The 13,780-nt window shown below is 37.6% G+C and overlaps 1 protein-coding gene across 5 annotated transcripts in view; it reads right to left on the bottom strand.

The window, feature by feature from the left end:
• Positions 1-13,780, bottom strand: part of sntg1 (syntrophin, gamma 1) — a 48,435-nt gene that overhangs the window by 5,465 nt on the left and 29,190 nt on the right. For 3 of the 5 annotated variants that reach the window (XM_079863090.1, XM_079863092.1, XM_079863091.1), the window contains 8 exons: positions 13,661-13,702; positions 11,919-12,054; positions 11,746-11,828; positions 10,088-10,218; positions 9,503-9,632; positions 5,735-5,773; positions 5,083-5,199; positions 450-521 (listed from right to left, as the gene is read on the bottom strand). In XM_079863090.1, coding sequence (XP_079719216.1) covers positions 450-521; positions 5,083-5,199; positions 5,735-5,773; positions 9,503-9,632; positions 10,088-10,218; positions 11,746-11,828; positions 11,919-12,054; positions 13,661-13,702 — 750 coding nt within the window. The remainder of the gene's footprint in view (positions 1-449; positions 522-5,082; positions 5,200-5,734; positions 5,774-9,502; positions 9,633-10,087; positions 10,219-11,745; positions 11,829-11,918; positions 12,055-13,660; positions 13,703-13,780) is intronic. The other 2 variants (XM_079863093.1, XM_079863094.1) reach the window with 1 other exon arrangement.

Below are 13,780 nucleotides of genomic sequence, written 5' to 3'. Positions count from 1 at the left end.
CATCGGCTGTGTCCGAAATGTCCTGATTCACGATTCCCTACATTACTCCACTAATATAGTCCACGCTATATATATGCTTATGACCGCACATTAGCATTGGTCATGATTTGAGCGTTTAGAAACAAAATTCATGAGACAGTTGTTAAATTTAACTGGTAATTTCAAACATGACATTTTTATCGTAAGCTTGGTGAACAGCTTTGGAGATTCTGATGTTTCCCCATTCAAAAAAATAGGAGGTACTTGCATGACTGAAATAGCGGCCCAAGAGGCGTTTCAAAGATGGCCGCCAAGTGAAAAGACTTGCCTTAAAGGGACTTTTTTATTACTCAATAAATAACCACAGAACAAGAACCTATAGGAGGATGGGACACTGATTTAGCACCTATTAAATATCTGATACCTGCACAGTATTCATTTGTAAGGCCGGTGTCAGTTATAACTTGTACCTTCAGTATCTTGAACATGATCTCGTAGACGGTGAAGCTCTTCTCGGCTCTGGTCCAGTCCCAGGTGGTGACCTGGAGGAGTTTAGATTGCTGTCAGTCTCCAGAAATCACAGACAGTTCATTATTCAGCTCAGTCAGAGAACTCACTGTGTCCCTAAAGGGATGATTCAAATGCTACATGAAATAAACAAAGTCCTGCTCGCCGATGAAAGAGTGAAACCCCCCTGAGATCTCGTGAAGGAGAATGAGTCACGCTGAGCATCTGCAGTAACCTCTAATACCCAAAGGCCAGTGAAGATGGATCATGATGGAACAGAGAACTCACGAGTGTTTTCTTCAGACTCGAGTGGCTCAGAGCAGAGTTTTCAAATGTCAGAATACCAGTCAAAAACAGACTGCTCGAGTCAACACACAGGTTGTGTTTTCATGTTTTATGGGGACTTTCCGTAGATGTAAAGATTTGTTTACTGTACAAAATGTATATTTTATCCCTTAAACTAACCCTACCCCTAAATCACAGTACCATACATTTTCAAACATATAATTTATAAGCGGTTTTCCTCATGGGGACCAAATCATTTCCCCACAAGGACAAGGATTTGACACACACACACACACACACACACACACACACACACCTGGTCTTACTGTGTATGATTCATCAGGGCATGCTATTTCTTGTTTGTCCAAGAAAAAAATGTTTTCTAATAATAAAAAATTATATATATATATATATATATATTTAAATTAATACATTAATTTGAATAATTTAATAAATAAATGTAAAAGCAATTTACTAAAAAATAATGATAACAATAATAATACTGACCTTTCTACTTAATATATTTCTGGTGTTGAAGTTATGCATGATAAATGCTTGTTTTTTTAAATAAAATAACAATTAACAATTTGGATAAATATAATTAATTTAATAAATAAATGTAATAATAAACATGCTTTCTGATCTTGTTTATTCAACAATGTAACTGCCAATAAAATGAAATTATGAAATGCCTTTCAGTTTCAGAAAGACTCTTACAATCTAGTGACATTTAGAGACACTTTTCACAATCCACTAAATTCCCAGTTGCTAATATCAAGTCAATTTTTCTGTCAAGTCATTTCTTCAGCTTGAATGTCCTGTGTTACTCAGAAACGTGTCAGATTATGGAAACAATAAGTTCTGAACACTGTTTATTTCATGCTGGAGGTCAACGAACATACAAAAGCATCTTAACCAAAATTAGCTTTGTGCACCTGAACTCGTTTCATGTCAAAAACGCTTTGAAATTGAACTTTCTACCCAAACCTTCCTCAAAGGCATCATGTCAAGTGTTTATTGCCCTGAGCGGAGAACGTCTGAACAAGCTGAAATAACCTGAGAGACTCTTTGTACAAACTGCTGAGGGTTGTAAGTTCTCTCCAATGTAATTTTGCATCTGCGTATCCCAAAATAGGTTTCCACGTCCAAACTTTTGATCTTCCTCCCACTCCACCTTCAAATTACGGTTACTGGCAGATTGGATGAAGCTCTTTGATGTCTCGATCTCGTCAGGATAAATTAATTAAGTGGCAACATCCACAAGCAACAACTACGATTCCTCATTTCATCAGGACTGAACCATCTGATGTGAAATACAGGGGGAGTCCAGTGTTATCTCCTTATTTACCTTTAATGAGACACTTCTCAGATTATCATTCATGTTTTAGTCGAAATTATTTCCCGGAATTATGATGAAGGCGTTTAAATTAATTGCTGATTGTGTACGGAGATTTGGCTTTATTGAATGGAGGTGTTAGAGCTTCAGGTTAGCTGATTTAGCCTGCGGCTCAACAGAATAATGGATTTCATAAAGTCGATAATAACTGAAGCAGCAGCAAATAATGTGGACGCTAACTGCTCAAGAGTGAAAACGGGCAATTCTTTAAAGAAATAGTTCCTCTGAGCTGTTCATCTGTCATTATGTACATCCTAATCCGAAAAATCATCCTAATTTCATCCCATGTTATTATTTGTATAATATTATTGGATTCATTCATATTTTAAAATAGTTAACATTTTTCAGTTTTCATATTAATTTCAGTTTCAGTAATTTTGTTATGTGCTTCTCTCATCTGTATAAGTTTATATATATATATATATATATTAGTGCTATCAAATCGATTAATCAGTTATATTTGTTTATATAATATATGTTGTAACGGGGTTTGTTGTTATGGGAAGAAGGAGGCGGGAACCGGCGAACGTTCAACAATATTTAATAATAAATACACAAATACAAAAATGAAAGTAAAAGCCAGCAGCCCCTCACGGACGACTGCTGGCAACACAAACAGAAACAAAACATGAACTAAAAATCAGGCCTGTCCTCTCTCGCTCTTCACTGTCGTCGCTCCTCCTTTATGCTTCCGCTCCTCCGTGAGAGATGCGAGACCGGTGCGTCGCGCACGTGTCGCTCATTATCAATCGCGCCACCGGCCTCGCGCCGTCCTCCCACGGCCCTCGACCTCGTCGTGCTCGCCACATATGTGTATATACACTCACCTAAAGGATTATTAGGAACACCTGTTCAATTTCTCATTAATGCAATTATCTAATCAACCAATCACATGGCAGTTGCTTCAATGCATTTAGGGGTGTGGTCCTGGTCAAGACAATCTCCTGAACTCCAAACTGAATGTCAGAATGGGAAAGAAAGGTGATTTAAGCAATTTTGAGCGTGGCATGGTTGTTGGTGCCAGACGGGCCGGTCTGAGTATTTCACAATCTGCTCAGTTACTGGGATTTTCACGCACAACCATTTCTAGGGTTTACAAAGAATGGTGTGAAAAGGGAAAAACATCCAGTATGCGGCAGTCCTGTGGGCGAAAATGCCCTGATGATGCTAGAGGTCAGAGGAGAATGGGCCGACTGATTCAAGCTGATAGAAGAGCAACTTTGACTGAAATAATCACTCGTTACAACCGAGGTATGCAGCAAAGCATTTGTGAAGCCACAACACGCACAACCTTGAGGCGGATGGGCTACAACAGCAGAAGACCCCACCGGGTACCACTCATCTCCACTACAAATAGGAAAAAGAGGCTACAATTTGCACGAGCTCACCAAAATTGGACAGTTGAAGACTGGAAAAATGTTGCCTGGTCTGATGAGTCTCTATTTCTGTTGAGACATTCAGATGGTAGAGTCAGAATTTGGCGTAAACAGAATGAGAACATGGATCCATCATGCCTTGTTACCACTGGGCAGGCTGGTGGTGGTGGTGTAATGGAGTGGGGGATGTTTTCTTGGCACACTTTAGGCCCCTTAGTGCCAATTGGGCATCGTTTAAATGCCACGGCCTACCTGAGCATTGTTTCTGACCATGTCCATCCCTTTATGACCACCATGTACCCATCCTCTGATGGCTACTTCCAGCAGGATAATGCACCATGTCACAAAGCTCGACTCATTTCAAATTGGTTTCTTGAACATGACAATGAGTTCACTGCACTAAAATGGCCCCCACAGTCACCAGATCTCAACCCAATAGAGCATCTTTGGGATGTGGTGGAACGGGAGCTTCGTGCCCTGGATGTGCATCCCACAAATCTCCATCAACTGCAAGATGCTATCCTATCAATATGGGCCAACATTTCTAAAGAATGCTTTCAGCACCTTGTTGAATCAATGCCACGTAGAATTAAGGCAGTTCTGAAGGCGAAAGGGGGTCAAACACAGTATTAGTATGGTGTTCCTAATAATCCTTTAGGTGAGAGTATATATATATATATATATTATCTTAAGAGTTTTTGTTTATATAATATGTGTGATGCGATTAATCGCAATCGATTTGACAGCACTAATATATATATATATATAGCATTTCAGTTGTAGTTTTAGTAATTTTAGTACTTCAAAACTTATTGCATTTAATTTTAAGGCAAAATGTATACGTTTTTTATTTGTTTTCCATCGAATATTTATATTTTATTTTATTTCAGCTTTATTGCAATTAAGAAAAAACATTTTTTAAGTTTTAGTTAACAATAATAAGACTTTTTTTTTTTCATGGAATATGAAAGGAGTATTTTTAAAGAAAATTTTCCCCATGCAACAAAAGTTCCCAGTGTTCAGGTTTGCTCATATTCAAAGTCATGTAATAATTTTGTGAGAATAAAACAAGAAAATTTAGGACTAACGTTGCATCCGAAATCAAATTCGAGAAAAACATTTGGTGAAAAGTCCACGGATGACCGATTACTTCCGGTGAGATTCTGAAGTGTGCGTATGATGGACACTTTACTATCCCATGAGGCCACGGGAGAGGATTTATGAATGGCAGTGAAGCGACAATTTCGGATGCGCCGCACAAAAACTAGTAAAGGTTTGAAATAATAACAGAATATGCATTTTTTGGGTCAAGTATTCCTTTAACAATTCTTCAGTGTAATGAACTGCTAACAACTGAACAACTCAGGAAAAGTTTCAACAAGAGTCTGATGTGCTTTCATAATTCTTACCATTTTTTTCAGCCAATGTTGCCCCAAGTAGAACAAATATTGCGAGCATATGCTAAATATAAAATCATATAAAAGTCAGCGACTGAAACTGAAAGGCTCTTGATGCAGTAAATCATGCAGAAGAACTCACTGGAGGTGCGGAGAATTTGAAGAGAGACGAACCCCTCAAGGCAAGAAACTTTGGTGAGTACATTCGGTCCTGAACAGAATCTTGTTCTTTCTCATCTACCCAGCCCATATATATGATCTAAACGACAGAAAAAACACACAAAAAGAACGTGTCAAATAGGATACAGAACAACTAAGAACGTTCCAGGTAATTAGTCTGCACAGAATTTTCAGGAAGAAACACCACATTTCTTCCCTCACATTCACCAAATCGAACATTCGTCTAATAATTAAGCCCGATTCAAAGCTTCAAGATAATTTAAAATGTCACAAGACTCCTGCATGAGAGGTCATGCACTAAAAGCAAACACTGTGACCAAGTATCTGTCAGTCCGTGTGATGCCACGTCGATTTGAGGAGCACGACATCAGGCGATTCTGGGAATCTCACTGCCCTGTGAACTCGACTCTTGGCTTTCTGCAGGGTACATGCGTCACAGCGCATGAAGAACAGTGGCTCTTGTCAGAAAACATCATCGTGGGGCTTCATTCAAGTGCGGTGATCACTTGAGCCACTCGCTCTTTCAGGGCTTTATCTGGATCTCTGCAGGCTTTCTGTCACTCTTTCAGGGTCCAATTCGCACCTTCTCAAGCATTCAGATTCAGTTTCCTTACCTGCTGGTTCACTGGAAAGTTCCTGTTGATCTTCTTCACCTGCAGAACAATTATAAAGATTTCACAGATTAGATTTAAAAATACATATTGAAATAAATAAATAAATAAATAAGTAAGTAAGTTAGTGTATATATTATATAAAATGTATAGACCTTTATATTTTTATAAAATAGCTTATATATATAAATGTGTATATAAATTTAAAGATGATGTGTGCACTATAAGAATTAACAGATTATATTGTTAAAAATATATTTAAAAATATACTGAAATATATAAATAATATATATATATATATATTAGGGCTGTCAAACGATTAATCGCGATTAATCGCATCCAAAATAAAAGTTTGTTTTTACATAATATATGTGTGTGTACTGTGTATAATTATTTTCTATATATAAATACACACACATGCATGTATATATTTAAGAAATATTTGCATGTATATACTGTGTATATATATTTATATTATATATAATTTATATTATATATAAATATTTTATATATAAATAACACATTTATCTTAAATATATATGCATGTGTGTGTATTTATATATAGAAAATAATTATACTCCATACACACACACATATATTATGTAAACACAAACTTTTATTTTGGATGCGATTAATCGTTTGACAGCCCTAATATATATATATATATATATATACATACATACCTTTAAATATATTACATATATAAAGATGATGTGCGCACAACAAGAATTAACAGATTAAATTGTTAAAAATATATTTACATATCATAAAAAGATATAAAAATACTGAAATATCTAAATAATAAATACATTTATATATATATATACAACTTTTAATATATTTTATATATTTATAATAATATATTTTAAAATTTATACTGAAATTATTCATTTATATTTATATTGAAATAAATATAAAAATAAATAAATATATTTAAAATGTTCTGTTTAATATCTATATGCCTTTAAATATATTTTTATACTTAGTATAAAAAATATAATGTATAATACTTTATACTTAAATATATTTAAATGTGCACTAAGAGTCAACTATAAGCAGGCCTGTACATTTTTGGGTATGAAAACTGTGGAAAAGCTGTGAGTTCATGGCATTACTACCCGTTTGTTTCACCAATGGCAGACAAATTTAGTTTGTCACTAGTTCGCCTGCCCATTCAACCTTGAAGGTTAATAGTAAACTAACTTGGCTTGCTGTCCTTGGAGGAGACTCGAACCCGAGGCTCGGCTTGAGCTGCGAGTTAACCGAACCTACGTTTTGAACTTCATTTATTAGATTTACAATGCAGATGCTTTTATACACTTACACATAAGGAACATTGCAAATTTACTGTCTCATAAGTCTACTTAGTGCAAGAAATACTAAGTATAAACGCACTTTAGGGATGAAAATAATCCACAAAACTAAACTGCGTGACCCCTTTAATACAGAGGTTTTATGAATCCTTTTAAATCGAAGATCATACGTCACTCCCCTGCAACAACCTCTGCTTCTTGACTGCAAGGAGATTTTCTAGACATCTCAATCATAAATCATAACAAAAGGCCAGAGAAATACAGCAATCTGCTTCACAGATATAAAATAAAGCGCTTTGGTGATCACCGAATGACCTTTACCGTGTCTCAGCTCAATTATTCAAGTAGCCGATAAAAGAACACCATAAATCTTGTGTGTTTCAGACCAGCCAAGGTACTAGTGCATCCAGAACCCAGGAGAGAGTCGCTGCTGCTGTGAAGCTTTATTCAACATTAACATTCTTACTAGCTTCATTACCCACGTAACCCCGGCCAGCCACCGCTGCCTCACAAATGACTCTAATAGTTCCATTTGAATGTGGAATGAGGCTTTATCTTCCTCGCAGAAAATGGACTGAAAGCTCATCCAGATGGTCCCTCGGCAGGATAATCCACGGTAAACGCTAAAACACATTGTTGTGAGGAGCAAACTGATCATCTTCTTTGAGAGGATTTTTTGGCAAATGCTAAACACACTCAAAATAAATGAACGCAAGATGGAAAATGGAGGATTTTTGCAGGGGGATGCTCAAAAGTGAGTGATCTGGGCCATGTGGCACACTCTGCGTACCGTAGTAATTAAGAGTGAAATCCTTCATTGTGTGGGAAATGCCATTTTAAGGCCTTAATCTACTGCAATGAGGGGATTACAACATGACCTGCCTGGAGAAAATGAAAATTTATAACAAAAATTCACCGTCTTCCTGAATCACCTCCATCACTGAGCATAAATGTACTTTATCGTTGTGTGTTCAGTGGATTCAGGCACAAATTGGTTCGGTACACTCTCCTGCTTGCTCTCCAGAGACACTAAAGCATAATAAAAGCCATGATGTACTTCAAGCGGAATAGAAGAACGAACTGTGTGTGTGTGACGTTAAAAATCTGGCCAAAATGAAGTTCGTTTTATGTTCGTTTCACTTGCCAAAGTGAATCTTCCAGAAAGTTCGCTCTTGCTGGTAAACACCTTTGAAGTACCATTGGTCGGTGATGATGATGTAATAGGTAGGCGGGGCTCTGAGGCTCCGCCTTCTTTGAGGTGGAACGCTTATTCAGTCCATTTCTTCTGTTTAGCTCCTAGAGGTCGGACGTCCGCGAGTAAAAAACATGAACGCACCTTGCAGAGCCGCTTCATAGTAGAAAATGAAGTTGTATTTCTAATTGAAAGCGACACTGACATAAAGATCATCCGGTTCAAACAAACCATAATACCTTGTGTTTAAGGTAGGGCTGTCAAAAATAATGCCGCCATTAATATTTTCCGCTTAAAACACAGAATTTATTTACAGAAAAATGTACCATTAGTTTCAATTTTTAAATCAATTGTCAGCACTAGATCATGGTGGTATTTATCAAAGAAGGTCAAGAGATACACTAGTGGAAAGAGGAAAGGAAATGAGGGGAACAGAATCAAGAAGTGTGGCGACACCGCCCGTGTGAGCGCCATGACTCAACACATTAAACCAGGGCTCCAATGTTGCTAATGAAAGCCTTTAAAATGTTCTTATATCGTGCAAAAAGACACAAAAGCAAAAGAACATTTATATTCAATTCATAACTAAATTGATAAAGGATATAATATAAATATACTGTATATATACTGTAAATACACACACACACACACTGATTTTCAAAAGTTTCGGGTCAGTAAGAATGTTTATTAATACTTTTATTCAGCAAAGATGATATCATAGGAATATTTCATATAAATGTTTTTTCTTTTGAACTTTCGATTCATCAAAGAATCCTTTAAAAAAAACTGTTTTCAATACTGATTATAATAATAATAGGAAATGATTCTTGAGCTCCAAATCATCATATTAGAATGATTTCTGAAGGATCATGTGACACTGAAGACTGGAGTAATGATGCTGAAAATTCAGGAATAAATTCCATTTTAAAAACTTAGAAAACTTAGAAAACAGTTCTTATGAATGGCAATAATATTTCACAATATTACTGTTATTCTTGATGAGACTAAAAAAATCTAACAGACCCCAAACTTTTGAACGGTAAGATTAAACATTATCAACTTTTCTGAAACTTTTCATTGATTTCTAGGATGAAAAGATTTTTACTTTGATTTCAGTATTTTGGATATACACTATTCATTGGTAACTCACATTATGAGACACAAGGGAAACTTGCATTACCAGTTTCAATCTAAGCAATCACTGTTTGTATAAGAATTGACTTTTTGGGCCACACTTTTCCCATGCTGAGTCCACGGTGTACTCACGTTGTGCTTGGTGAGGGCAGAAGTGTTAGTAGCTAGTGCTTGCAGCCAGTCGGTGCATTCGTCAGTACTGGGGCACTGAATGACCCCGCTGCACACCCCGTCCACAGCAACCACTTGAAACGCATTTTGCCTGAAGGAATAAAAAATACGCACACTCAAGAGACATTCCACAGAATGCAAATATAGCTAACTAATATCTAATTCTCCTTTTTCAATTTTTTTAATTGAAAGCAATTTTAAAAACGGACTGATTTGATTCAATCCAATTTAAGAGTTTTCAATTACGTCCCACTTGATGTGCAAAAAGGTCTCATTTCAAATAGCTTAACCTCATCAAAGTTTGCATTTGATATTAAAGGTCTAATGCGGTTCATTTGGGAATGGCTGTGAATTAATATAGCCCTAAAAAACTAATCAGGGAAAATCCTGTGCGACTAGAATCCAAACTGAATTACTAGATGAAAGAAAGAGCAAAATACATCCCATCAGGCACTGTAACTCCACAAACCACTGTAACTACTGTTAAAGCCAGAGACAAAGTATAAGCAAACAATACACAGATTTCTTGTGCGGTTCTCAGCTCACCTGCAAATGTCAGTACCTGGGACGTACTGGGACAGACGCGCGTGCAATAGAGGGATGAGACGAAGATCCACCCATCTCTTCTCCCAGCGCAACCCCGGAGACATCGGCCAAGACGAGCAAGACAATGTGTCCTGCCACAGATCAGATACTCAGATAAATAATAATAATATTAATAATAATTTAGTGAAATGGCAATACTAATATTTATGGCAGTCTTAATTTCTTTGCTTTCAAACGTTAAACTACAAGGCTTTTATTTTAGTGGAAAACCGTAGGAAGACCTTAAAGCTTTTCTTTTGCTGACAAAAGATTTATAAAACGATTCACAAATTCACTATCTTGACCCAAACTCAGATAGATAGACAGACAGACAGATGGATGGATGGATGGATGGATGGATGGATGGGTGGATGGATGGATGGGTGGATGGATGGATGGGTGGATGGATGGATGGATGGATGGGTGGATGGGTGGATGGATGGATGGATGGATGGATAGGTGGACGAATGGATGGATAGGTGGATGGATGGATGGATGGATGGATGGATGGATGGGTGGATGGGTGGATGGATGGATGGATGGATGGATGGGTGGATGGATGGATGGATGGATGGGTGGGTGGATGGATGGATGGGTGGGTGGATGGGTGGATGGATGGATGGATGATGGATGGATGGATGGGTGGATGGATGGATGGATGGATAGGTGGACGAATGGATGGATAGGTGGTTGGATGGATGGATGGATGGATGGATGGGTGGATGGATGGATGGATGGATGGATGGATGGATGGATGGATGGGTGGATGGATGGATGGATGGATGGGTGGACGAATGGATGGATAGGTGGATGGATGGATGGATGGGTGGATGGATGGATGGATGGATGGATGGATGGATGGATGGATGGATGGATAGGTGGATGGATGGATGGATGGATGGATAGGTGGATGGATGGATGGATAGGTGGACGAATGGATGGATAGGTGGACGGATGGATGGATGGATGGATGGGTGGATGGGTGGGTGGATGGGTGGATGGGTGGATGGATGGATGGATGGGTGTATGGATGGATGGATGGATAGGTGGACGAATGGATGGATAGGTGGATGGATGAATGGATAAGTGGATAAGTGGATGGATGGATGGATGGAAGGATAGATAGATGGATGGATGGATGGATGGAAGGATAGATAGATGGATGGATGGATAGATAGATAGATAGACAGATAGATGGATGGATGGATGGATGGATGGATGGACGGACGGATGGACGGACGGACGGACGGAAGGATGGATGGACGGATGGATGGATGGATGGATGGATGGATGGATGGATGGATGGATGGATGGATGGATAGATAGATAGATAGATAGATAGATAGATAGATGGATGGATGGATGGATGGATGGAAGGATGGATGGATGGATGGATGGATGGATAGATAGACAGATAGATCGATGATATAAAATGACAAATATTTATGCCTATCTTAATTTCTTTGCTTTCAAACATTAACCTATAAGGGTTTTATTGTAGTGTAATTGTATGAAGATATTAAAGTGCCTCTTTTGTTGATAATCAATTCACAAATGCACATTATCAAACTTGACCCAAACTCAGACAGACAGTCAGACGAGTGTTTTTAGATGTTTACTGTGTTGTTGGGATGGTAGTTCAGATGCAGGCCACTGTCACACAACGGAGACGAGGTTCCACTGCTCTGGTCACTTGGAATACCTGAAAAAAGAAAACAAACAGGTTATAAAACAACGTTATTTCATTGTAAATTTTACTTTGAAGATTGACACGTGTAAGTTCTGTATTAACCGGTGAATGCTGCGTGTCCAAACACAGACGTACATGAGCAGTCTTCACACAGCGGCAGTTTCAGAAACGCAGGCGTTCTCTTCAGGAAAGACACAGTCAGAGTCACTTCCTCACCTGCGTTTCGCAGAACCTGCACCTGAGGATGGAAAACACACTCGCTTATTCTTTCATTAGAATGCATGTGTCACTCATTGCATTATAATTTGTCAAGCTTTTAAAGGGCGAGTCGAAAATACACACACACTTCTGTTAAAAGATGCATATTAGTTTAGTTTAGTTTAGTTTATTTTTTTTATATAGCACATTTCTACTGCCTCAAGTGCAGCCCAAAGTGCTGTACAATTCCAACAATAAAACCAAACAGAGAGAATACAAAACTAAAATTAATATATTTAGGTCTCTCCTAGGTCGGGGTTAAATGCCAAACTATAAAAGTGCTTCTTTAAAGCCGTTTTAAAAGAATGCAACGTGGGGATGGAGCGGATGGCAAGAGGTAAGGAATTCCATAACCTAGGACCGGCTATCGAAAAGGCTCGATCACCTTTCCGTTTGAGTCGGGACCGCGGTACCCGGAGCAATAATTTATCTGCCGATCTCAGATTCTTTACTGGCTGGTGCAAAATAATAAGATCAGATAGATAAGAGGGTGCGAGATCATTTAAAATTTTAAAAATGAATATTAAAGTCTTGAAATCGATCCGAAATTTGATAGGTAGCCATTGAAGGGATGTTAGAATTGGGGTCTATCACTCTTCCTCGTATTGGTCAATAGTCTGGCAGCGGCATTTTGAACCAGCTGCAATCGGTTCAGCAATGACTGAGAGAGTCCCAAATATATCACGTTACAATAGTCCAATCTAGATAATATAAAAGCATGGATGATCGTCTCCAAATCCCTCGATGAGAGCATAGGTTTCATTTGCGCTATTAATCTTAAGTAGTAGAAACTACTTTTCACCACAGCACTCACTTGTTTTGTAAAATTTTATTCAGAGTCGAAAAATACACCCAGATTTTTTGCACATGGGTGAACATTTCTGGATAGTGGTCCCAAATAAGTAGAGATAAGTGGTGAAAAACCAAAAGGGCCAAAAACAACAACAACAGTTTTGCTCTCATTTAAGTGGAGAAAATTCTTAGCCATCCAGCACTTTACCTCATCGAGACACTTTACAAGATTGGAACAAGACTTATCAAGAGGATGTAGTGGGACATACATTTGAGTGTTGATATTTGATATTGCTACAGTATATATGTGACCCTGGACCACAAAACCAGTCACATGGGTAAATTTTTAAAAAAATTGAGATTTATACATCATCTGAAAGCTGAATAAATAATCTTTTCATTGATGTGTGGTTTGTTAGGATAGGACAATGTTTGGCCGAGATACAACTATTAGACAATCTGAAATCTGAGGGTGCAAAAAAATCGAAACATTGAGAAAATCGCCTTTAAAGTTGTCCATTTATGTCACGATTGTGCTGCATGCAAATGTTTTATATATTTACAGTAGGAAATTTACTAAATATCTTCATGGAACTTGATCTTTACTTAATATCCTAATGATTTGTGGCATAAAAAAGAAAAATCGATAATTTTGACCCATACAATGTATTGTAGGCTATTGCCACAAATATACCCGTGCGACTTGTGACTGGTTTTGTGATCCAGGGTCACATATTACAAATCCTTTCTTTGCTATCTGAAATGAATTATTATGCAAAAAAGATGAAACATACCACTTCTTCATGGCGATAACTCCTCACATTAATGCCGTTTATCTAATGACAATACAAGTAAAAGAGTGATGAAGAGCGAGTTATGAATATATCCAGACATACATTACCGTTATAAAGTTT

This window comes from Squalius cephalus, assembly GCF_949319135.1.
Source record: "Squalius cephalus genome assembly, chromosome: 25".
NCBI lineage: Eukaryota > Metazoa > Chordata > Actinopteri > Cypriniformes > Leuciscidae > Squalius > Squalius cephalus.
The sequence above is the reverse complement of the archived record's forward strand: the minus strand, read 5'-3'. Positions and strand labels throughout refer to the sequence as shown.